The sequence below is a fragment of the Myiozetetes cayanensis genome, unplaced genomic scaffold (genome assembly GCF_022539395.1).
Source record: "Myiozetetes cayanensis isolate MyiCay16 unplaced genomic scaffold, myiCay2020 scf10, whole genome shotgun sequence".
NCBI lineage: Eukaryota > Metazoa > Chordata > Aves > Passeriformes > Tyrannidae > Myiozetetes > Myiozetetes cayanensis.
Window position 1 is genome coordinate 28,221,437 of NW_026086605.1, and position 26,099 is coordinate 28,247,535.

The window sequence follows — 26,099 nt, forward strand, 5'->3', positions numbered from 1 at the left end:
AACATCTGCCCATTTTAGCACTTTCTTATTAATAGGTAAGGCTATCTTCAAAGGAGGCAATTCATAAAGATGATGGAGTTTTTAAGGCTCCTGCACCACCTCCCAAAGTGATAAAAACTGTGACAATACCTACTCAGCCCTATCAAGAGATAGTAACTGCATTGAAATGTAGGAAAGAAGACAAAGAAGTAAGTATTTTTAACAAATTTTTAAGATAAAGAATTATCAGTAATCCTAAGTACTGATGGAGCAGTGTCAAAATGAAATTTGACTTTCCTATTAAAAATAATGTTTTTATATAAATAGTTGAATGGCCTTCATTAACTTATTAATGTTTCCTTGCACTTAAAACTGAATAGATTTTTAAACTGTACTTGTTAAGATTATAATTAATCCCAAGAACAACTTACCTAGGTCAAAATATTTGTCTTTTCCAGTTATACACTGTTGTTCAGCATGTAAAGCACTTCAATGATGTAGTGGAATTTGGTGAAAATCAAGAGTTCACAGATGATATTGAGTACTTGCTAAGTGGATTGAAGAGCAATCAACCCCTAAACACACGTTGCCTTAGGTAAGACATCTTAACATAAAAAACTGAACCTATATTGAAGAGATACTGAATTAAATATTTATCAGAGAAGAGACCATGCTTTAAAATGTCATTGCTATTTACCTGGCACTTCTGCTATGAAGAATAAAATTTGAAAATAATAATCAAGATGGTATCTTGTGAATAACCAAAAGCAGTATAACTATGAAGATGAAATAGAAAATTGTACCTTAAGAGACATCTGACTCACTTGTTGTCCTAGCTACAAATTAAAAAAATATTTTCTGATAACTTTTCTTAGTTTAGTGCAGTCTAATGTACAATGTCTGTTCTGTTTTTAATATAAAATTCAATTCTAAAATAAAATCCCTAAGACTGGAAATTTTGCTGATGGTAATCCAGAACTGATGTAATACTGAGGTATCATTTAAATCCAGCTGCCTGTTCTTTATCTTCTGTTGAGAAATAACACTGGAAGTAAAGAAGCCTCAGTGTTAATTGGAAGCTCCCTTCAGTTGCCTTGGACTACTCATTGCACTCTTAATATTCAAGTTGCACATTATTGTCAAGTTAGTATGAAACATGTTAGTCTTGCTTTGAAAAAAGTTGATGAATTAATATTGGTGTCCATTCCTGGAAGTAAAAGTAATTATCATATTGTTAAATATAATAACCATTCATAATATTTTTTTTATATACTTGTAAATTTTCCTCTCTGTTCAGTAAAACTGAAATAACAGAGAAGGTAAAATTTAAACCCATAGAGACAGGTGATGGCAATGCTTTATTTGTGGCTTGACTGTGGCTGAGGAAAAGCTTTATATGCTTTTAAGAGAACTGTTTTAAAATCTACTCTTTGTTCTTCAGAAGCTAGCAATGAATGTTGTTGCTGGACTATAAATACAAGAACTCTGTTATCCAGTTTGTATATACATTATGATAAGAGTAAATTACTACTGTATTGACAGTTTGGGGTATTTTTCATATTGAGTGCTCTTAATTTGCTCATATGGCAAACACAGTAAGATCTTAATCTGAATTCTTTACTTTCCAGATTTGTATAATGGAATGTAACTTGTATAAACACAATAAAAATCTTTTCTTTCAGTTAACAAATTAAAAGAAAAGTTTTTTTCCAAAGGAAGTCAATGTGTAAGGATAGGAATAGACGTAAAAGAATCAGAAACTGGTAGGTAAGCTCTCCCTGCTGCTGTCGTGACTGGAGGCAGAAAGGCCCCTCGTTCTTTCAACACCTTACTGTGTGAATCTCTTACAATCAGATTCCTCAGTAGTCACGGAAGACTCGATTGCAGAATCACTCCCACATTACTGCCCATTTGAAAGCAATTTATTTTTAATAGTTGCTTTGCTTCACTGTGCTAGAAATGGCAGCTTACTGATAAAACCAGGGGAAGGGCTGCATTTTTGAAATGAACTGGTATGCTGGTCACTAGATTAGACTAATATGTTTGTCAGATTTTTTCTGAAATCTGTAGTGTTTCCATCAATCATAAATGCAGCAATAAATATAAAAAAAGTGTAATGTAAAAGTAATGTCAGGCATAAGTGGGATTAGTCAGTCAATTAGATAACCATCAGATAGCAGTGAAAGTTCACATTTACAATTTCTCATATTGCCTTGGTCCGTAATAAGCTCTCCCATGTCTCTAAATCAGACCTTCATGCTGAATCCATGAATGCTTTAATTTAACTACTGGATTTGGCTTTTTTTTGTTTCGTTTTGTTTAAGAAGCAAGTTCAAGATGCCCTTTTCAAATCCTGTTTTTAGCCAGGCTTAGAATAAAGCCGACATAGTTTGGTGCTGGTGAGCAACTGTTGAACAAACCGCTGCTCTGTTCACCAATTGCAAACTTGCCTTGTATAAATTTCAGAAGAAACATCCCAACAGAGTTTGTCAGGGTCTGAAGCATCTGTCAGTCCTGTGCTGTGGACTTGTTTATCCGCTGTTTTTCTCAGTGTGGTCATTTCCGTTGTTCTAATCCAGAATTAATTTTCTGCAGTGTAATCAGCTTGGCGACCAAGTGCGCCATGCCCAGCTTCCGAATGCATCTGAGAGCACATGGGATGGTAGCCATGGTTTTCAAAACACTGGATGATTCCCAGCACCACCAGGTATGGATGCACTGCATATTTTGTTAGAATTAGTTGATACCTGTCTGCTGTGTGTGAATTCTGTGTGCATCTGGGATCAGTGGCTCCATTTGAGAAAGACGTGTTCCAATGGCAAATCCCTCTTCCACTGTTCATGTGCTTCTGGGTTTGGAAATTCCTTTTTTAAGAAATTATTTAAGCGTTTTTAAAAAGCTGACTGCACTTTAGATTTCTATTTTATGGCATCTCTGAAGCTTTTTTTCATTGTTTCCTTGTTGTGTTGATGATTTCTTTCAAATACAATGCATAAGAGGAATCCTTCCTTCTTACATTTAAAGGTGGCTCTAAGTGCTCCATCTCCACACTTGCTTGTATGTGAATTATCACCTACTGGGGGGGAATTTATGTGCCTGTCTCCTTGAGCACTGCTGTAATTTTAGTTGTGGGATGCCTTGAGTGTTCTATGAGAAATCTAGAAAGGGTAAATTTTAGCTACTTATGATAACATGACCTGAGAGTTAAACTGAAGCAGTTTGGGTTTTCCTTCTTATCAGTGTTACCTCTGTGGAGTGTCTCCTGGGATCTTTTTACAGACATTGAACATACAAGATGTTCCTGGAAATGAGTAGTAGATCTGTATGGCTGGTCAGGTTTATTATTTTCTCTGATAGCTCTGGAAGAATGACATACAATGCAGAATGAAACTTTGCACCCACAGAAATAGATATTTCAGAGATGCTGTTTGACATCTTACTGTGGGTGGAGGGAAAAGCTGTGGAGTCTTAAGTATCTGATTTAGAGTAATAGCTTATTTTCCATCTCCCTCAAAAATTAGTGATGGCTAACTGTAAAACACAGGCACCAGGTTCAATGAATTCATTATTTTGTGAGCTGTCAAAATAGTGCCAAGTGATACTAGAAATAAATAAAGTGCAGTCACACTATTTAGGACAGTTGCCACCACTGAGTTGCAGGAGATGGGCAGAGGACAGCTATGGTTCCTTGGAAAGCGTACAAGCTTGCTGAGTGTATTTTTGGCTGTCTTTTAACAGTTACCATTATTCCTTCATTTTCCAAAGAAGTAGCACATGCAGTTCAAAAGGAAATTGCCTGCTATTATTAGTCTGCAGTAGCAAAAAGCATTGATTATATTCACTATTTTCAGTATATTTGATAAAACGCTCCCTTTTGTCAAGGAAAAAAAATTTGTAGTTAATGTTTTAATATAGTTAGAGTACACTCTTGGTACAGGTTTTACAGTATCTTGAAATTACTGATTTATTAAACTACTCATGATAAATGCTAATGTATGTGCCCTAACTACTGACAGTATATGCTTTAACATGATCTTCTCTGTATAAGCATGCTGTCTTTCTACATTACCATTCATTAATTACTTCACTATTCAAAATGAATAAAATTTGTCCCCTGAATCTCAGTTTGAAGTAACTCAAGAATAATAAATCACACTAGACTTTGCAGGCATGGCTCAAAGTCACTAAGATGAATAAGGACTGAGGGGAAAAATGCACAATTATTTGATTAATATTTTTCAAATATTTTGGAGATGGGAAAAGTGCCACGATTACATTGCTAATAGAAACAGATATGAGCATATATTGCATTCAATGTTCTGATGCAGTGGAAGAGACTGAGGGTGGAGGGGACTCCTTAACTTTCCATAAGGAGTATAAAATAGCAGTTGCAGATTGGCAGTTGGCATTTCTTTAACCAGCAAGGACAACAAAATAAACAACTATCTTACTGAGCTATGCCCAAAAATAATCACGTGAAAATTACTTGTTCCACCAAATTTTTCTTGTAGAGTTGTGTTTAAGCTTAAGTTCTTAATTGACTTTGTCTCTTTAGTGATGCTCTATGAAGGTTTTGAAGTATCATTAATTTTTTAAAATAAAAACTATATTTTCATAATAACTGTCAGTAGTTAAGCACAGAAACATGGTTTTGTAATGTCTTCAGCATGTGAATAACTTTAAAAAAAATAAAAGTGCATTAAATGTAGTGCTGAACCCTAGAAAATAACCATCTGTTCCCACAAGCTGGAGTATAAATAGAACAAGCAAGAGAAGACAAGGATGAGAGTGGGTGTAAATGGTCTGCTGTTTCTGGAGTGTATGTTCAACTAGGATGTTTTCCTGAATTCTGTAGAAGTATGGAGTGCAAATCCGTAGTTAGATACGCCATAAAATTTCTGTCTAGAGCAAATTCTATTTATTTTAATTTTTTCTTCTCTCCACATTTATTTGGAAGCAGAATGTGCCTTAAGCATCTTGAGGAATAGAACAGGATGGGGGAAGCTCATCCAAAAAAAGACCCGCCCCTGTACTGCAATCTGTAAGGGAGGGATTTTAAGGGATTGATTGGATTCTTTGGCTCTTTGTTTTCTTAGGATACTGATCAAAAATAAGTTGTACTAACAATTTTCCCCTCCTTCTCAGCTCAGAATTCTGTGTATAGTACCTTTAGGGCATGAGATAGCTTTCAACAGGCAGGGTGGTTGAACAGAAGATCAGAGCAAAATGCAGAGTTGTTTCATTCAAGATGAAACCAGCTTGCTTATAGGGACTAAGAGAGAACAGTTTTAGAAAACCCAAATCACTGGCACGAGACTAAAGCAGCTTTATTCTGTGTCATAAGCACCATCCACATTTGAGGTCCTTACATTTACGACATCACTCTCTTCCTGTCTCACAGCAGCATTTGGAGGCCAATGGGCCCGAGTCCCTCCTGTCTGTGTGCTGTGGCACGAGTCTGCTCCTTCTTACACAGAGCTAGTCCTCTCCTTTTTGCTTTCCCAGCAGTCCTGCAGCCTGAACCCTTCTGTCTGCATCATGTCTTGGTCACTTCTGATCACAAATGAAGCATTTATAACCTGGGAGGCAGATCTGAAGGGGTGCAGAGGGAGAATTGTTGCTCCCTGAATAATGGAAAGCTGGATGGGCTGAAAAGAAGGAACCTGGGACAGGGAATGGCTTGGTACAGAGCTTTACAAACTGGGTGTGACTGGCCTAATCAGACCTTGGAGTATCTGTAAAGCATTTCTGAGTAGTGATCTGAGAGCAGTCTCAGACTTTTTGAAATGCCTAAATATTGGCAACCCAGATTATAAATGCAGCAGTTTCCCTCTGTTAACTGCTGCGTGCTGTCTAGCTGATAGAAACTCCTTTGGGGGCTTAAGCAATTTTATTTTCTTTTTTTTTTAGCAGGAAACCCACCTAGATAATGCTGGTCATTAGAAAATAGTTCGTCACAGATACTGCTTTATTAGGTCCCACATTAGCTGAACAATGGTTAGTGGAGTAATCTTTAGTTTCTCCAGAATGCCTGTGCTCCTGTGTCCCGTTTAATCACTGTCGTTCCGAAGATCCTAGTCTTTCAAAGTCTTCCAGGAACCTGACATTTATTACAGGATAAACCAACTGCAAGTAAATCAAGAGTAAACATTTCTATAATTAAAATTACAGAATTGCAAGGCTTACTGGGGAAAGGTAATAAAAATTAAAGGAGAGCAATGTATACCCTGTCTGTGTAGACAAGTTGCATAGATTGCTTTCTGCTTTACATCAGGGAAGGCTGGAGTAGTGATAAAAGGCTGGAGTAGTGACGTTCACAGCTAAGATTTTGTTGGGTGGGTTGTTTTTTTTTTTTTAACAACCTTGTCTCAAGGTTGTATTCACGAAAGGAGCTGTGGATTTGGAAACTCTTGCTTCCTTCCTTCAGTACTTCAAATGCATCTTTGGTAGTTGGTCAGATGGAAGTCTTTATTCACCTGAGGGTTTCCTTGGCTCAGACAGGAAGGAGTTTTAACATACCTTTTGATAGACTGTCATCTGCCTAATCCTGTCTTCGAAATGCTGATACTGCTTAGTATGACCAAGGTATGATCATTACTTGCTGCTAAAATAAACAGCAGTTAATGATTGCTTTGGTGGTTGGCTGAACTCTAAACAAGATGTTAATCAGGTATGACACAGAAATTCTGCCCTTTCCTGTTGAGCTGTACAACACTCCAGTCCCAGAGTTAGTTTGTTTCCATTTTTAATTTACCTCATACAGAAACAATTGCAATGGATGCCTGCAGCCTGTTGACTCTTAGAGAGTTGATCTCAGTAGGACACTCATACCCTACACACCCCCCAGCTCTCATCTCCTCCAGTTCTCATCTTTCTGAAAGTTTTGTGCCCAGCACAGCTCGGTTCCCTGGAACATTCTTCTCTTTACCATGACTTGGAGCTCAGTGCTCTTGGTGCAAGTGCTGTACTTAAAACACTGGGAATGGATGGCTTTGCTCTCCCTCTTCACTGTCTTCTGTGTCTCTTCCCGACAGTCAACTTCTGCCTTTGCTTTTCTGGATCCTCGTGAAGATGAAATTTAATTCCTTCTTTAAGGAGGCTTTAATCTTCTTTAGCCAGTAAGAGATCCCTGTACACCAATTCTGTATGAGATAGGGGTGGTCAGGATAATAACATTCACATGTAGGAACAGGGCAGGGGGGAAGCTGGTTTATGCTCTGGCTGCTTCCAAAAAGCAGAATTCCCCTGGAACTAAAATGTGTTTATGCTGGAAAGGTTTGGATAAACTATTGACTGACAGACCTTTTTGGCAGAATTGGAATTTGTCATCAGGTACTTCCCCTGTGTTGCCCCCTGCCCAGACACTGTCCCTGTGATCTCTGTATTTTCTGGTGCTGTCACCAGTTCATCCCCTCGAACCAGAATGTTCACCCACCTTGCTGTGTACCCTGTGCTTTTTCATTTGTTCCCCTGCCATCTGTCTCCTCTGTAGTACTGTGTTACTGGAGGTTCTGTTTCTTATTCTATCTGCAGCACTGAGTCCCTCAAAACTAGAAACCTGTGCTTTTCTACTTGGATTTTGTAAATATACTGAGTGCTTTGTGTCTCAGGTTAATTTGTTAGGAGAAAGCATTAGTAACTTGGGAGAAGGAATCTGTACAACAAGGAGTGCTCGTGCGAGTGCTGGTGTACATTGGGACTTGTCAGGCATTCTCTTTCATTAATCTTCAGCTCGTTTATGAAAAATGGTAAAAGGTCTGCCTGAAATGATTATTAAAAACTAACTGGTCTCTTTCTTTCTCTCCCACCCCAAGAATTTGTCCCTTTGTACAGCAGCTCTGATGTACATCCTGAGCAGGGATCGCTTGAACATGGATTTAGACAGAGCTAGTCTAGATCTGATGATACGGCTTTTGGAATTGGAACAAGATGCTTCTTCTGCCAAGCTGCTGAATGAGAAAGACATGAACAAAATTAAGGAAAAAATTCGGAGACTGTGTGAAACTGTTCACAACAAACATCTTGATCTCGAAAACATCACGGTGGGTAACATGCTTTTATTGGAAAGCCTTGGCAGTTGTGGGATGCTTAATAAAGTGGGACTTGTGAGCATCATCTTTAATTTCATATCCCCAGCGAAGGAGTTGTGACACTTTGTCTGCCTTTGATGTATGCATGACTGCACTGCAAGGATTTTCTTCTTCCAATTTGAAATGTCCTTTTTAAAAGGCTGTTGGTAGGATACAAGTTATGGTGTTCTTCAGCTGTCTGGGTGTCCATTTGCCCCTGCTAAGGGAGCAATTACAAACAACAAATACCACTTTAAATAACTAACTGTGTTTAAAGACCATGCTTAAATTATTGAACTCCATTTCTTTGCCTCAGTTTTGTATGTACTTTCACAAGCAGATAGGGGCTTGTGCATGGGAATAAGAGTGTTTTGTGTTAAATTAAAAATGTGGTACAGGTTTTCCCATTTTTAAAAAAACTCCTGCAATCTGTCCTACAGAAACTGATTTCTCCCTGCCCAAAGTGTGGTGGCAGATCTGTTGATTACCATAAATGTGGATGAATTTTTTTTCTTCCCTTTCTCAACATTCTTGCTTTTCATGAAAATATCTTCAGCTGCAGCAGAGTGAGCTGTTTTTGTTTAAAAATAAGTTTAGTCATGATTTGATGTTAGCTTAGAAAATAAAGGGCAAGTTACAAAGGTTTTTTAAAAGAGTGTATTTAAAGAATTGATTGACAGATTGACTAGATGAGTGGTCATAAATGACAAAAATTACTAATGTGTTTTTGCATTCACCATATTGCAGTGTAGTGGATGTTGGTATGATCTTAATTTTTTAGCATCCTGTAATACATTCTGTTCAACATTCTTACTAGGTTTTTGCCATTTTTCTTGTAATATTTATACCCAACAGGAGAAGCTTCTGATTTATTGTTTATGAAGGGAGTTTTTTAGACCTCTATCTCTGCCAGTAGTGTTCCAACTCCTGCCAGTAATCTGCAGTCAAGATTGTATTCCATATTCAGTTTAGACTAAAAGATGATATGCCTTGTTGAGCTGGCATTTTCTCCTGTAGCTTTTGTGACACTTTAGGAAGGGTTTACTTTGGGGGTTTTCCATCCAAATTCTGGCTGTGAGACAGATAGCTGAGTTGGTGTAAAAGTCAGTATTATGTAGCAATAGCTGAATTTTGGGTGAGGAAGATAGTATTGATGACATCATTCTTAATCTTGGTAAGCAGTGTGTGGTGGCAGTGGAGAACTGTTTAGAAGTTTGTTTTTTGTTTCCTGTGAACATATGAAATGTTCAGGTAGGGGGCTTATATTAATTTTCTGACCTTGGAAATCTGCAAAGGAAGAATGAATCTGAGGTTATATTCTCCACTTTGTGTTTACAGTCTGAAAATACCAACAAAGAATGAAATTTGTTCTCTAGGTGGTGATCAGCTAGGAATTGGTATAATCAGAGTCTTATTTCAGTGCTGTTTTGGCACTGAAGGCAGCTCACATAGCACACAGTTTGTCAGTGCCAGGATATCTCTTGCACTATAAAATGTAAGACAGCTCCCTTTATTAAGCATGGAACAGCTGGTGCAGGTTCCTCATTGCTAAAGCATCCAGCCACAAAGACCACTGTCTCCTGCTTGAGCTTTTCTCATATTCATAATCTGATCTAGCCTGATGCTTTTTTATGAACTGTAATTCTGTTCTTGTGTTTTCTTAGGCATGGGTTTTAAAGGGAGAGGATATATCAAAAGGGACTCTGTCTCTCTGTCTTGTGAGGAAGCTGTTCATGAGTAATAATATCCTAGGCCATCAATTTCAGCTGTTTTATTTGCTGGGTTTTTTTCTGAGGCAGCTCTATTTTTTAAATTGATTTCGAGCTGTTGCTGTAAATGCACTGAATACTGTAGTACCTCACAGATGGAAACTGGTTTCCTCCCAGCTGCACCATCTAGAAGCAGAGACTATATAGTGTTCAGAGAATATTTGCAAGCCAAATGAGATGAGTAGGTTCTCTTCCATTTTAAGATAGTAGCAATGGTAAGTTGAGACAATAATGAACTTCATATGTAGAAGATCAAGCTGCTTTTGGATGGATCTCTGTCATGAGATACAATAAGTAATCTGTTTCATACCAGATGACAGGCAGAAAATGCTAAGGAAAATGCAAATCTTCTGGGAGTAAAGAAAAGATCTGGGCTTTTTCAGACTCAGACATAGCCACTGAGAAACAGGAGGATTGCAGTAAATGTTTTGATAACTCCAGTTTTTGCCTAATCAGTTAAGAGTTACGCCTTCCCTTTCTCAAATCAAGAGAAGATGGTCAATACTGGCTGTCTCTTCCCATAGACCATGTTGTTTGTGTGACTGTCTAAAAGCTTGGTTGGACTAATTTTTGAGCACTCAAACAGGTATTCAAAGGGTTCTGCTCTTAATATTAAAAACATGAACCCAGAAACTAAAAAGGAGTTCTTCTAAAAAGGAGTTTCTTCTAAAAAGGAGGGTTGAATTTGTTCCAGGTTTTTTGTGCTGGCTTAGAAGAAGATAAAACCTGAAGAACTCAGCCCTCGTGTTAGCAAACGGCCCCTACCTGTCAGTCAGCATCAGCACAGCCTTCTGGAGCTCATGCTTGTAGCCAGCTCCTCTCTGCCACATCATAACAAGAACCTTCAGAAGTGACTTCTCTTTCCAGATGATGAAAGAGGTTATTCTGGTTTTCACTGTCAGCATAAGGCTGAAAGCTTAAAGGAACCATGTTTTGAACCTTTGGTGTTAAAATTCTGTCATAATTGACATAAGAATTGGATGTCATGGACTACTTCCCTTAAAAGCAAGAGGGTTACAAGGTTTCACTGGATTTATTATTAAAAAAAAAAAAAGAAGAAAATTTTGTTCTTATAGCCAGTAGTACAAATATCAGATTATATTCTCCTGGAGTTTTTTAAGTCTTATTGCCCTTTGGCAGAAAACTAATCACCCTATTTCAAACCTTGTGTGGCCTTTGAGCTATTGTGGCGAAGGTATTTAGGAAGTTAACTAAATCTTCTGTAGCTGTAAAGATCTCCAAGGAGAGTTTTTAATGAGCTTCTATCAGTCAGGTTTAGATTATGCGTGATTTCAGTCATCCATGTTTCAAGCTCAGTCTGTAAAGTGAGAGGAATCACCTGAGCCCAAGCCTGGTGAGTACGGTTATTGCAGGAGGGGCTGAGGTTTGAACTGGTGTCCTGGGACATCCTGCACAGCTCAGAGCAAGCAGAGCCCTCCTTGGAGCACTGCTCATCCAATCTGTCAGGGAAGGAAGGCAACCTGAGAGTGATAAAATTCAGTTGGTGTTAGTGAGATCTCATGGCTTTTTCTTTGACCTTTCATTGTTGTATTTATGTACCATATATGAGTTTCTTAAGCTTATGGTAGTTCAGACTTGCCTCTGTGCTTTCCAGATGTTACAAGAAATCTGTACTAGTTGCTTTTGCACAGGTGTAAATCTGTATGTATACAAATGTTTTACTGTTAACATGCTAACTTTTATTAGACGCCTTTGGAGAAACAAGTTATAGACTGGACTTAACAGATGATGTTGGTTTTGGTTATGCAGGGGATTATTTAAGACAGTCACCTAAAATCTCTTTTAACTTCCATTTAAATGCAGGGAGTGAACTTACCTTTGCTATAGCTGAATTTCTATATGTGTTCCTCTTTCCTAAAAAAAAGTAAATCAGTAAATAGAGTAACATTTTTCTACAGTGTTTCAGTTTAATTGCTTATTCTATGGGTTTAAAATTAAAAACACGAAACTCCTCCATTGGAAGCAAATGTGCTCTACAAGCACAGAGCTGAATGTATCAGAGAGACAGAGTAGCTGTGTTCACTCTGGCTTTTCTTGGTTTTTTTTTCCTGCCTGGTTGATTTGTCCATTTCCTTCCTCCAGTTGTTTCTTTTGATAACAAAAGAAACAAATGAAATGAGTCTGCTTGGGTTTTCTAAGCTATTTTAAAATAAAGAAAAACTAAAAATGCAAAGTACCTTTTAATCAATACCGACTTTTTTTTTTTTACCATATGAATATTTTTAAGTCTATTCTTGCTCCCTCTGCTGGTTCTTCTGCTCAGAATCTCTGCTGCTGGTTTTTATGGTTTTTGTGTGACGTGTATTTGTATGATTTGGTATGTACAGCTGCGTGTGAGGATTTCACTAATGCCAGAACCTGCCTCTTTCAGACCGGGCATTTGGCAATGGAGACGTTACTGTCACTCACCTCAAAGCGAGCTGGGGACTGGTTTAAAGAAGAACTGCGACTTCTGGGTGGTCTGGATCATATTGTAGATAAAGGTACATTGAAGATACTGCTTTGGCAGTGTGAAAAAATAGTGAAGCATAATCAGGTGTTTGCTTTTATTAATGTTCATTTCCTGTGGTTAAAACCTGTAAAATTATTAGCTGTGTTAAAAATAAAGTGCACAATTCAATATTAAATTATTGAGAAATATTAGTGATTTTATTCTGTTGCATGTGGAGTCAAAAGCAGTTTTAATGTTAAACAGAATGTGTATAATATTGCATGTAATGTGTGAGATTAAAAGTGTCTTAAACTAGAGTAGAGATTGCTGTGTCACATATCTCTGTTCAGCACACAAACACAGCACACTTTTTGTAGAGTAGATCTCCTTTGCAGTCTTCTATAATTATATTCAGACCTAATCTTTTTAAACTAAATATCCCAGAGGAAGTCAGCCCTTCAAGAAAAAATGGTGGGGGATTTGTTTTCATTAACTTTTCAAAGATATGTTTCAGGTTTTTTTGAGCATCTCACAGGTAGGAAAAGTGACATTTTTAAAGTGAATTTTGACCTGAATAAAGCTTAGTCTTAAGTAAACAGAGGAAGAACAAAGGAATAATTGGAGAAGTGAAAGTGTTCAACTTGCACATGGTTTCAAGTTATGGTTTCCGATTTGTGAAGTGTGGGGAGTGTGTGCTTCCTGTGTCTCTTTTCTCTGCTAAAAAACAATCCATTACATAGTCATGTGCTGGATAATCTCTTCTTTGTCTGGAGAAAATAAAATACTTGGTTAGGTAATTTGTAGCAACAGTCACAAACTTGAAAAGCCAAAATTTTAAGGTTGGTTTTTTTAAATTTACTTGGAGAAATGAAAAATGCTGATCGTGTCTTCCTAATTGTTTCCTAGCATTCACTGCAGGTGTGTAAAGTGTAAAACAAGGTTGATAGCAACTCCTTGAGTAGCTACTTAGTTTATACCATTGGCTTTTGAAGACCTCTTTCTGATAGTGGAAAACAACTTCTTTTTGTGTTTAGTTAAGGAATGTGTGGATCACCTGAGCAGTGATGAAAATGAAGAGAAGTTGGTTGCTTCGTTATGGGGTGCAGAAAGATGTTTACGGGTCTTAGAAAGTGTGAGTATGAGCAGATACATTGCATTTCTGAAAACCCTTCTTAAACAGACCTTTTCAGGATGTAGTTACATTGTAACACTTTAATGTTGATTTTTTTCATAGACTGTACTAACTTTCTGGTGTTTATCAGTATTCTGTGTGTATGTTCTGTGTTCCACGTTTATTTTTGATAAGAATAACTAAATGTAACACGATGCTTTTTCTGAGGTTCCTATGAAAAGCTACTGGTTTTGGATGTTGTTTTCATGGCATGAGTTTGACTCTTTAGTGTGTGTCTAGCAATAGCTGATCGTTATAGAAGCAGTATTTTCTTAGAAGCAATAAATCGATGTATATTTTAAGAATTGCTAATTTGAACCATCGTCTGGCTAAGAGCTGAAAGAGAAAACTGCCCTGAAAGGCAAAGTAGTCCTGTCATCAGCTAAGCATGTAAATGGAGATGGTAAATATTTCGTTGAGAACTTTGAACAGAATCAAAATATACTTTCGTAGAGGTTAATTGACAGGAATGGTGAGTGTGTGCATCTGTATGGAGTTTGGTGTTTGCTACCAGTGTTACTCTGTTACTGAGGTACCATAAGCAAGCAGGAGAACACTGTTGTGTTCTAGCAACACATCTCCACCTATCAGAAAGCAACATTTGGGATCAGAGTACAGTGAATCTCACTGAACACCTTGAACCCAGGTTAGAGGGCAAATAGCTACGGTGGTAACTTCCTTCACTAAGATAAAAGGACAGGCTCCAGTGTAAACACAAGCTGAAAACTGAGAAAGATGAACAATTGTTGCAGTGTCTGCCTAGAAATACTGGTTATATCCCTTCTCAAAGGTGAAAGAAAAATTTTCAGATCCGTTTTCTACTTTTAAATTGGATAGGTGGAATTTCCAAGCAACACTAGAAGAGCCTTGTTTTAATGTTAGAGTATTCAAATTTGAACTTAAGAATGGTTCGTGATGTAGTAATGGACAATGAGAAGAGAAAGTTTATACTGGATATTAACCAAGAAATGTGGAACTGAGTAAAGTGGGGTAGTAGTGAAAGGGAATGCTTCTCTGTGAGGGAAAGAAAACCCCTCCTATTTTTAATATTACTTTCTCCTTCTCTTTTTAGGTAACTGTGCATAATCCAGAAAATCAGAGCTATCTGATAGCATACAAAGACTCACAACTCATAGTCTCCTCTGCTAAGTAAGTTGTTAAAAAAAAAAACAAAACAACAATTTGGTGCAACACTTCACATGATGGGGGAAAATAAACAAAAGGTTATACCAGAATATTCTAGGGGGGCATAATGCCACAGTTTCCACTGTTGCTTTCCATTAAGTAATGCTGACGTTAATTTAGATGAGGGCATGGACAACTAATGGAGTACTACCAGCTGTGTAGTGCTGCTACTGTAGAAGCTGCAAACTGTGGATTCAGCTCCATCTGTACCAGGTTTAGTAGGAACACAGAAGAGGGCAGTTATGGAGCTACACTTATTTGCTGTGTTTTCATTATGCTTATGTATTTGCTGAAGTGGAGCATAACAGAATTGACAGTGTAAGTAAGAATTAAAATAGTGAAGTTCTGTTCTTGGCTGTTCTCCCTGGCAGAGATTCTTGTACAAACACCTCTAACCCATTTATCAATCTGGGTGAGGTCTCAGCTGGCTGGCAGAGACTGTCTGCCCCTTGTATTGTTCTTCATAAGAGAACAAATGAAGCTGCAAGTTTGATTTTGCAGACCTCATTGGAAACATAATTTAATGGTTGTAGCTTAGATATTGGAGTACTTTTTTAAACTAAAACAAAACAAATGCTATTTAGAGAGTATATATTTTGGACATTTCTGGTTTTATTTGTAATTTAAATCAGAGTAGGGGTTTAGCATGAAACTGATGTTATGCAGTAGAATTGTGCCTGTGGTCCATTAGTGGATTAAGATTTTACTACTAGGAAGTCATGTGTCATTTCTTACAGAATGGAAATAGCTCTGAGAAGAGAAAAAGAGACAGTTGAGATAACACTGTCAGAATCATGTTGTGCCTTGATGGCCAGAGGATATGAGAGGCTGAGTTTGTAGGAAGAGGAGATATCTTTTGTAAGAACAAGTGTTGAACCTGGGAAAGAAAATTAACTTTTCTTCTGGAAATACCAAGCTGATAAAGCTCTAAGCCACAAAGCTTCCTGGTCTTTGTTTTTCATAATTTCAGTTGAGCTTATAAAAGATTTTATAGGTGATAAGTTTGTCTCTCCCTACAGACTGGGCATCTGGATATCAGAAAAATTCTGTATGAGCCCTGTTTGATTTTTTTTTTCCTGGTGAAACAAATATGAAGGTGGAATGTTCTGTATTTTATGAAGATAATTTTGTTCTGCATCTTCTCCCTGCAGAGCCCTGCAGCATTGTGAGGAGTTAATCCAGCGATACAATCGTGCTGAAGACAGTATCTGTTTACCAGACAACAAGCCTTTGCCTCACCAGAATGTAACTAACCATGTGGGTAAAGCCGTGGAAGACTGTATGAGGGCCATCATTGGGGTCTTGCTCAACCTGACAAATGATAATGGTAAAACAACAATTTTTTTGCATATTCTCTGGTAAAGCATCGAATAAGACATTAATGTCAACCTTTTTATGGTGCTGATTAGGGTTTTTCCATGTACAGTGCAGTGAAGCAGTTATGTGTTGTAGATGCTTGCTTAGAGCCATGGGTAATTTGTCCTTGCAAGCGGGATGAGTAATTGCAAGTGTGAAGTGTTTGAGGTGTGTGCGTGGGCTGGGGGAGGCTGGTTTGTCCTCAGGGCCAAGAAAGGTTTTTATCAATCTGCTTACTTTTATGAACATGAGTATTTGCAAAATTGAGCCTCTCAACTCTCTTTGTTTACAGAATGGGGTAGTACAAAAACAGGTGAACAAGATGGTCTGATAGGCACAGCAATGAATTGTGTGCTTCAGGTTCCAAAGTTCCTACCTCAAGAACAGAGATTTGATATTCGGGTGCTGGTAAGCTGTTGTGTTTGTTACATTAACAGAAAATGATTTGCCCCCTTCTTCTCCATTGGACTATTTTGATTCCATGTTAAGGAATAGTTTCCTCTAGAGTTTTTATTGTTTAAATACATATATGTGTGTATATATATATATATATATATATACACACACACTTAGTGAGTTATTTAAAGTTTCTGCAAGGATTTGGTGAGTTTGAGAGTTTTTTCCTGTGCTTGGTGGGGAAAAAAGTGCACTGCTTGGTGAACAAAGAGGTTTAGCTAAATAAGACTGTGAATTACTAATTTTCAAACATCTTCTCAACTTCAGAAATATGATGTTATTATTTAGGATAAAGGCTTTGTCAAATTTACCTCAGCTTATGTAAAATGGCCCAGTGTGTCCTAAATAGCAACAGTGAAATTGCGTATGTGAAGGATCTCTTAAGAACATAATCTGAAGCTTGGATACACGAATCCCTAACCTGTAAATGAATTCTGAGCTCCAGAAATGTTTCCATGTTCAGAACTGGAAAAACAGAGATGCCTCTATAAAAGTGCTCGTGTACAGGGATCTCTGCCTTGTATTGCTTTAAATCCTGTTCCCTCTGTCTATCAGGCTGTTGCATAAGGGTGTGTCAGTAAGTTATGTATCCTCAGGTAAGGCCTAAAGAAGACATTTATCTAGCTAGATGTTTTTTTGCTAGAATATCTTTTGTTAACGTGTGTAATCCATTTTGACTCTCTGATTTTTGCAGGGATTGGGTCTGTTGATCAATCTGGTGGAATACAGTGCCCGGAACAGGCACTGCCTCGTCAACATGGAGACATCGTGCTCCTTTGACTCCCTGTGCACGGGCGAAGGAGACGAGAGCCTGAAGATCACTGGACAGATCGATGCTGTTCAGGCTTTAGTGCAGGTAACAAATGCTTGTCCTCTGAGAGCTCCCATTTCTCGTTGTCAGACTGTTCGGGGAGAAGGGAGAACTGAACTTTTTCTGTTTAGTATTTTGAGCAATACAACACAGTGGGGGAGAGGGTGCTGCTCAAAATTCTGCCTTTTGCAGTACTGTCCATTACAGAAACAGCTTTCCTGGTAAAGGACAAGTGGTATCATTATCACAGACATCCAAAGGCTGCTCTCGTGCCCATAAAGGTTTTTTTGTTACTATACAATTTATTTCCGGTTTTATTGTTCCTAAATGGTTTACTTAGACTTTTGTTTTAAGCCAGCTGTAAAAACTGTAAGATACTTTTTTCTTACATACAGAAGTTGTTATTATGGATGTGAAACAGCATTCTTCAATACTGTATTGACTGGCTTGTTAAAAAAAAGAAATCCACCAATAATTTTGGTGAATGAGTTCTACCATGCACACTAAAATTAAAAAGTGGAAAGGAAATGACAGACTTTTTATGTCAATGGAGTTAATTTTGTGGTTGCCTTTAGCATTCTGTTTAAGTGTATGGAATGACTGTCCAGCAGCAGACTTAAAAAAAAAATCAACAATAAAAATAATTATATTAAATATCTTAATGTATACAGTTTGGCAGTATTTAAAAGCGGTCATTTTATGGTTTGGAAAATAATTGACAAGATATAAATACACAATATGAGATGATTGGTTATTCACATTTTTGATAAGTCATTTTAAATTACTCCTTCATACTTTTGCTTTTTACATTTCAAGGTAAAGCTAAGACAGCCAAGGGTATGTAGCTAGCATGAGAAGAAACTGAAAATTGGTAGATAACAAAGATGGACAGGAAATTATGGCAACTTTTACTCCTCAAGCCATGTCTCAAAGAAAGCAGTTAAACATTTACAGGGCCCAAGAGGAGCCTGGCAGCCAGTTCAGCACTGGGGAGGGAGGTCTCGCTGTGGAGCTCTTGGGACAGATTGTATTTTCCTTTGAAGAAGGAAAGGCTATTGTTAAGAAAAGTATTAAAGACTAACTGTATTAAGGGGTGAATTGTGAATGGGAAATAAACTTTCCAGTATTAACTCAGTGTGTTTAGGGTTTAACTTATAATGAAAATTGTCCTGAAATTTTCCCTGTTAGCTATTCCTGGAGTGTGAGCGAGCGGCACAGCTGGCCGAGAGCCAGACAGACGAGTTGATTAAAGAAGCTCCCACTTCTCAGCATGACAAGAGTGGGGAATGGCAGGAGACAAGTGGGGAGATCCAGTGGGTCTCCACAGAAAAGTCAGATAGTACTGAAGAGAAGGTTAAGAAGGAAGAAGATGATGAAGAACTTGATCTTAATAAAGGTACGTTGTCTGGCTGTGATGAGCTCAGAAAAGGCAAGGAATGTGTGATTGCATGAAGTTCTACCTTGTTCTCTGCTTCCCACCTACATGCAGTTGGGCTCAGATTTCCAGGTGAAACTGCTTCAGACCATAAGTAGGAGCAGTTCAAAGCTGAAGGATGAGAAGTGGAAGAAATTATGCTACTTTTTATTTCTTAAAAAACTCCAAACCAAAAGAGACCCAAAAACCCCAAAACCTTTTTAGGGACCTTTTTGTTCTTCTGAAACAGTCCTTGTAAGTTATCTGCCTTAATTTTGTGTCCCAGGGTTCTTGTTTTAAGCTACATTTAAGGGTTGGGGCTTTTTTCCCTCCTCTCGCTATTTGCATGTGTGCCTCCTCTGTCCCCATCTTGTTTGTGTCTGTCTCCTCACTCCATCAGTGCAGACACTCAGGTGTCTGTGTAATGCCTTCTTGTGCTGCATCTTTGGTAGCTTGTCCCAGGACTGAGTATCTCTAAGCTGTGATGTAGTTTGTCTCTGGAAAAGAGACAGGTCTGAAACATCTTTAATCTTCCAAATGCAGGTGCAGTGTATTACTTCTAATAGTGTTTTAATCTGTTGTCCATAGGTGTGGTGCATTACTTTCTCCAGCCTTGCTTTATACCCTTCCTCCTTTTGTAGCTCCACCAGCTGGTGTCGTCTGCAGTTATTTGTAGTTTGCAAAAAATGCTGAGTCATCAGCAAAAAAATTTCTGTGTCTGCTGTCCTTAACACCGTAAACTGCTCTGGGTGGAAGTCTTCCTGGCTTACAGTATCACGTGAAACATTTACACTTTGTAGTTTGGTGTGTTCAGCATAAAGTTTGCACATTGAAATGGCAGATAATAAAATACTACCCAGCAGAATGTGTTAAAAGTGAATGAAGACCATTTTTCTTGTCGAGAACGTGCTGCTGAGTCAGTAAGTAGGGTGCTTCCTGATTCCTGCTTCTGAAATCTCAGTCCAAGAGCTTGTTCTGTCTGAGAAAAAAGAATTCTGGAAAGTGATAATGAAAGATTGTATTTGAAGCAGTAAAAGATAGCAGCTGGTTAGAGAATACAATACACTCAGTTGTCTCTTTTTACAGCTCTTCAGCATGCTGGGAAGCACATGGAAGACTGCATTGTGGCCTCATACACAGCATTGCTTCTAGGCTGTCTCTGCCAGGAGAGTCCAGTAAGGGAATAAGTTGCTTTTAAGTCCAGTATAATTTTTAGTGAAGTAATAATTTGCTGTATTGAAAGAGGTTAATTAAATTAGGCTGCACTGTGACCATGTGTCCATTGATGAAGCTACATTGATGTGTACAGCTTTGAGAAAAGTTACCAGACGTATTCCATCCAAAACAAATTTTCTGAACGTCAGTATGTCTCTCAAAAAGAGTTGGAATTGAATATTTAACCTCTGTCACCTCTCTCCCCTTATTTGTAGCCAGCAAAAGAACTTACTTTGGAAAGGCAAAGGAAAATTGGCAAGCCTGTGCTTTCTCAGTAGTTTTAATAAGCAAGTAACCATCAGTTATCAGTCTGCTTTATTTTTTTCCCCATTGAAATGACATGAAATTGTGTATGCCCGTATTAGTTCAAGATGATTGCCTCAGATTGGAAAGATGTAATAGAAAGCTGAAATTAAAAGTACAGAACTTTAATGGCTGAGAACTTCCTCAAATTTCCTATCAAATATATGCTTGAATGAGAATGAGGTTCAGACCTACCTCCAGGCTTCACTAAATTTGCTGTGGTGGCAGAAATGGCCTTTAAAGTGCTGTCTGTGCCTTTGTAGTGATCAGTGTCCGTACAATTGTAGTGTTTAGAGTGAGACTGACAATAAGTTCAGTAATTCTCAACCCTTAACAGTTGTAAAGGGGGATTCTCTCCATGTCAGAAGAGTGATCTGGTGGGGTTTTTAATTCTTGATAGTCTTGTGGGTCCTGGGGAGGTCTGTCAGTCCTTTTTTTTTTTTTCCTTTTTTTTTAAGGGGGGAAAAAAACAAACCATCAAACCAACAACAAAAAATATTTTAGCAGTTGTTGTTGTCTAGAAACATAAACACTGTAAACATATGAATGTTGCTTAAAAGAGACTTAAATCATAAAGATGACAGCAAAAGCCATCTTAATAATCCTATTAATATACCTGTCTTACTGCATATCACATGTTGAGTACTAAAGTTCTGTGTTAGAAAAGTATTTCCCAAATGAAAAAAGACTGTTTTATTTCTTAGATCAATGTGACTACTGTGAGGGAGTACTTACCTGAAGGGGACTTCTCGATAATGACTGAAATGCTCAAAAAATTTCTCAGTTTTATGAACCTTACTGTAAGTAATATGTATTTTAAATTGATGTGTGTAGATATCTTTGTCACTGTGTTTTTTGTTAATATTTCATATATTTTTAGAAACATTAAGTCTTCAGTTTTTGTCCTTGTAACAGCACATGGTGATGCTCTCTTTTTAAATACTGAAGACTCATTTGTCTGTCCTAATTTTGCCTGTCATTATGTTGTGATTGGTCAGGGAAATACTTTTGATTGTCTGCACGAACTGTAGTTGCTTTTACTGATATATAATTGTCAATACTAAAATTCAGCAATTAGAACAGCTCTCAAATATCTTGACAAGGTGCTACAATTGCTTGTTTGTTACTTCTGTTTTCTGTTACATTTCCAGTGTGCTGTTGGAACAACAGGCCAGAAATCTATCTCTAGGGTGATTGAATACTTGGAACACTGCTAGATACTTAACTTCCGCTGCAGGCACTCTAATGCTGGAGCTACCCTTAGACAAAAGAAGAAGTCATGAAAGAAGTCCTTGAAGGATATACCAAGAGCATTCATCTGTGTCATTCGTGTTCGGATTTTTAAGGCTACCTGGTCTCTTAACCATGCATTCAGCATTTTCTAAAAGACAGTTACTACATCAATCTGCAACTATCAAAAATGAGGGGAAAAAGGTTCTGAGGAAAGTAAATAAAGAAACCTTGCTGTTTATGATGCAGTGCAGTATTTAAATATTTTTGGCAGGGTCTGCCCTCCCTATCTTTTTTTTTTCTTGCTTTGTTCGTGACAAGTTTCAAGGGGAAAAACTTGCTGCTGATAGTGCAACTGCTGTTTACTGTTGAGCCACTGTTTCATGCCAGCCAGGTGCAAAGGCAGCTTAGCTACTGAGGTATCAAACAAATGTTCTAATAAAGAAGTTCTGGACAGCAGCACCGCTCCTATTTGAGTTTAATTTGCTCTTGCTTTTTTTATTACTAGATAATTCCAAAATCATAAAATATAAATTTTTAAATACTTTTGTGATTTTAACTACTGTCTATATTTAAAATTTGTTGGAATCCAAAGAGGCGAGGATTGGATAGCTTATTTTTTATACTGTTTTGATGGAAATTAGGTCGTTGAACTCTTTCTCAGTTCTACAACCACCGTGGCCCACGTACTGTAACCTGACAGACCATAACGCTTTGTAGTTCCAAGCATGCAGCCCCATCGACACACAAAGCCATTCTGAGGGTATGTTATCCACTAAGGAAATAGGAACTGTAAAAAGTTGTGCCCTGTTTAAAAAAACAAATGAAATAAAGGAGAAAAAAAAATATATATATTAAAAAAACCTTAATCCCAGGGTAGTTTACACTTCTAATAAGCAAAAACTTTGAAATGCTGTTTTAATTTGTTTCAAGGAAGAACTCAAGGTGTGTTTTATAATGTTCAGTGCAGAGAATTTGGATGCTTTGGGGGGGAGAATTTTAAAGAAGCTAAAACACCAATGGGGATTAATGTTTCCAGCTGACATAATCTTTCTATTTCATTCTTCTGTAGTATGACAAAGTTGAAATGCATACAACACAAAGCCTTAAATTGCTGATATAGCTAAGATTTTGTTCAGTCTGAGGTCTAGTTCACAGCAAAGCATTGTGTTTGAAGACTGAAGTGGAACAAAGAATCCCAGAAAATACATGACTTTTTTTAGCAATTTTTTTCTTGCACTCACTATTCAGACCAACAGAATTGGTAATTATTTTTATTAAGGTGGTCTTGAATATTTGCAGACTGTTCTGAGATCTGCTTCGCTGACATTTTTAAATACCTGTATAGGTAGTTACATCGTGTTACTCCATTGAATTTGTAAAACTTGAAGCCATAAGAATATTAGTTCTATGTATAATGAGGAGGAAATAACAGGAAATCTAACCTGCTTTTAGATCTTGTGTTATCTCCATGTATAAAGTTAAGAACTTGTGCTTTTGTATCAGTGCCAGCTGTAAATTTTTTACATACAGTGGCTGCCTTCTATGTCTTCCTATTTTTGATAATGCAGATTGTTGGGAATTCTGTAAGGAAGTAACTGATTAGCGGCAAAAATCTTATGTTGGTCATATTTTTTTGCATTTTCTCTCATCACCTTCTAAAAGTTAGTGTATCAGTGTAACTTAGAAAAGTTTTTGAGGTTGTATTCCCCTTCGTTAAAAAAACGAAACGAAAAAGCAGTACTGAGAGAGAGGCAGAAGCTGGATGTAAATAATCTGTATCAGGAGGAAATGATTGGATATTTGGCCCATCTAGTTTTCTGATTTTAGAGATTTTCACTTGTAATGAGATTTCAAATTGATTATATAGTTTTCTGGGGAGCGATTGCAAGAGAAAAGAGAATCCAAATGTGATGATGGGGGAAAGCAGGGACAACTACCTTTCTTTGTTACACTGGTAATTGTTTGGGAATTGATTTACCTCAGTGTTTAACAGTTTTTTTTAAATGTAACTAATTGTCAAGCACTGACAAATGCAGATACTTTTTTTTGAGGGTGGGGGGAGAAATCACCCTGTGAACTGCAGTGCGTTTTTGTGTGTTAGACCCTCAAATAACTCTGCATTAAAGGGTACTTGAGGCCAACTTGCAAATTAAAGTTTTAAAGTAACTTTTTTTCCACTGTAAATATTTGTGTAAATACTCTCAATTGGAAATTAGAACAGTAGAGTACTTTTCTGAATCCAATCCTATTTTTATTTTATACAGTATTTCTCAGCTGTGATCTTTGGAGCAAAAGCCAACGGCAGGAAAAATAGTTTGTACCAGTTTCATGAAGTATGTCTTTGGGTTTTTGTAAATAATTTTAACTCAAATAAAATTGCTACTTTCAATACATATCTTGTCTTTTAACATGCAATAAAACACTCCTGTGAGTGATTGCAGCAAGAAGGCAGTGTCAGGTAAATTGCTAAAAGACAAAAAAAAAAAAAAAAAAAAAAGACAAAAAATAATAGTGGAGCATCCTGAAGGTGGTGCTTTCCTCTTCTGTTGTGTGTTGGGACAACAAAATTCAGTGCCTGGACCTGAGGCTGTGGTCACTCAAAGCAGCCAAGCCTGGACGTTTTCTGGAGGTGATGTGCTGTGTCTCTGGATGCATTTTGAAGTTCTCTATCTAAGTTGCCACTGATCCTTCAGTATCAACTCTCAGGAGCTGTAATCAGAGTAACGAAAATGTGGTAGAGCGTAGGGGAAATGGGGCAGTTGTGATTCTGGTGGTACTTTTCACATCAAGGGGCATGTTAATGGCTTCTTTATTCAGTGAAAAATGAGGAAATTACCATGACCGTTGCTCTGTTTCTCGATTAATATGAACGATGCTTTAATTTCCTGATGGATTTTTTTTTTTTCCCATGGATTTTTCCTTAATTGGTACAACTTGATACGGGTACAATATGCAATAATTCATGAGCTGTAAAGTGAGTTGAATGTGATGTGTCATCTCGTTGCCACTTCAACAAGCTTCAGCATAATGTAACTATTTCTGTGCTGTAAAGGAACGTTACTGGAGTTTGAAATGCTGAGTGGTATGTTATTGGTATGTGGTACTGTAAGAGGGAAATGCGGCTTTGTGTAAGCAAATGTTTAAAAAAAATCTGGTAAAAGTATTTCCTCTTGTTTATTTTGTTGGTAGTTATGTAATGGAAGCCCTGTGTGTGGATGCTTTGAGATGACATCAGCATTTTCAGATTAACAGGACAATTGTGAAGCTTCTGCAGAAGATTTGGGAGTCATGGCCTTTCACATAAATTGTTTCCCTTTCAGACTGTCTGAAATGCTGATTTGCATAATAGCAAAGTGAGCTGGCACGATGTGACGACACTGATTTACCAGGAGCTTAACAGGAGAGCAGGCGGTAGTGCTGGAGATGATTCCGTAAGCTGGCCTAGCCGAGCTGTTTCTGTGCTGGCAGTAGAAGGTGCTCACAAAGGTATAAAAGCTTCCCTCTTCCCTCTCAAGCCAAACATCAGTGCCAAGCACACAGCTGGAATAGAGTGGGGTGCCAAGGAATGCTGCATGGCCTCTCTGGGTGGGCAGGGTGACAGTGGGGATTCTCATATCACCTCTGTATTTTGAGTTCACAGATCTCACAGAATATTCTGAGTTCAGGGGGACCCACAAGGATCATTGAGCCCAACTCTTTAAGTGAATGGACCATCTGGGGATTGAACCCACAACCTTGGTGGTGTTAGCACCATGTTCTGACCAGCTGAGCTGATCTCAGGGCTCTGGGGGTTTATATTGGTCTAAGTGTTTCTATAAAAATATTCTAAAATGACTTCTTGCTTTGAACCATGTTTTAGGGCTCAAGTACCTCACTGAATTGATAAAGATGTTTTCAGTGTCGGACACACTAGTGAGCCTTCTGTCATCAGAGCATGCTTGGTTGGCTGGGGCTACTTTTAGCCAAGCCACAGTAAAGTTTCTTTTCATGGATATGGTACTTTTCTTGCTTAAAGGGCATGGAAAACAAAAATGTGTATTTGAATTGAAAAGATATAGAGGACTAAGGTAGCTGCACCAAGCCCTTCCTTATAGGATGGCCTGTTAATTGGGTTTTTGAAGATAATGAGATTGAGTTTGCCCTGAATTCTGCCAGCCAAGTGTTTTCAAAACCAGGCCAGTGTAATTCCTGATGCTACTGCTTCTCTTCCTCTGTGTAATATGTTAATTTGTCTTTGGGTAAAGGACACTACTGGATTCTTTTAGCTACCTGGAACAGAAGCCTTTCATACATATTCTTTTTTACTTGCCCTAGAGGTCCCCTGCCTAAGGGACTGTAACTCATTCAGCTGTTTGCAACATCAGTATGTTCGGATAGTCTTACTGTAAATAAAAGTGAAACCCTTATAAATAATGCAACTGCTAGAAATCCTTACCCAAGGGTAGATTGGTTTACTAATGCCACAGAATCTTTGTTCCAGCTGTGAAAACTGAACTTGGTTTTCAGCCCTGGGTTAGGCCCGGGTTTCCATGCTGGGTATGATAGGTGTGTCCGTGACAACAGGCACTCTGGTGATGAGAGGGTGCAGTCAGGAGCCCTGCAGAAAGCAGTCCTTGTTGGGAGGCAAGTGAACTACCCTGGGGACCACCTGACATCTGAGAGACAGACATGTCATATCTGTCACCT

At 37.9% G+C, this 26,099-nt stretch overlaps 1 protein-coding gene across 9 annotated transcripts in view; it reads left to right on the forward strand.

The window, feature by feature from the left end:
• The window catches only part of WAPL (WAPL cohesin release factor), a 135,470-nt gene extending 111,548 nt beyond the window's left edge, over nucleotides 1–23,922 (forward strand). For 8 of the 9 annotated variants that reach the window (XM_050305520.1, XM_050305525.1, XM_050305522.1 and 5 more), the window contains 14 exons: nucleotides 36–188; nucleotides 438–574; nucleotides 2,575–2,686; nucleotides 7,794–8,021; nucleotides 12,210–12,321; nucleotides 13,304–13,401; nucleotides 14,513–14,589; nucleotides 15,777–15,952; nucleotides 16,274–16,389; nucleotides 17,132–17,293; nucleotides 18,437–18,644; nucleotides 19,749–19,837; nucleotides 20,885–20,980; nucleotides 21,332–23,922. In XM_050305520.1, the coding sequence (XP_050161477.1) occupies nucleotides 36–188; nucleotides 438–574; nucleotides 2,575–2,686; nucleotides 7,794–8,021; nucleotides 12,210–12,321; nucleotides 13,304–13,401; nucleotides 14,513–14,589; nucleotides 15,777–15,952; nucleotides 16,274–16,389; nucleotides 17,132–17,293; nucleotides 18,437–18,644; nucleotides 19,749–19,837; nucleotides 20,885–20,980; nucleotides 21,332–21,397 (1,830 nt within the window). In that variant the 3' untranslated portion in view covers nucleotides 21,398–23,922. The remainder of the gene's footprint in view (nucleotides 1–35; nucleotides 189–437; nucleotides 575–2,574; nucleotides 2,687–7,793; nucleotides 8,022–12,209; nucleotides 12,322–13,303; nucleotides 13,402–14,512; nucleotides 14,590–15,776; nucleotides 15,953–16,273; nucleotides 16,390–17,131; nucleotides 17,294–18,436; nucleotides 18,645–19,748; nucleotides 19,838–20,884; nucleotides 20,981–21,331) is intronic. The other variant, XM_050305528.1, reaches the window with a different exon arrangement.
• The last annotated feature ends 2,177 nt before the right edge of the window (nucleotides 23,923–26,099 follow it).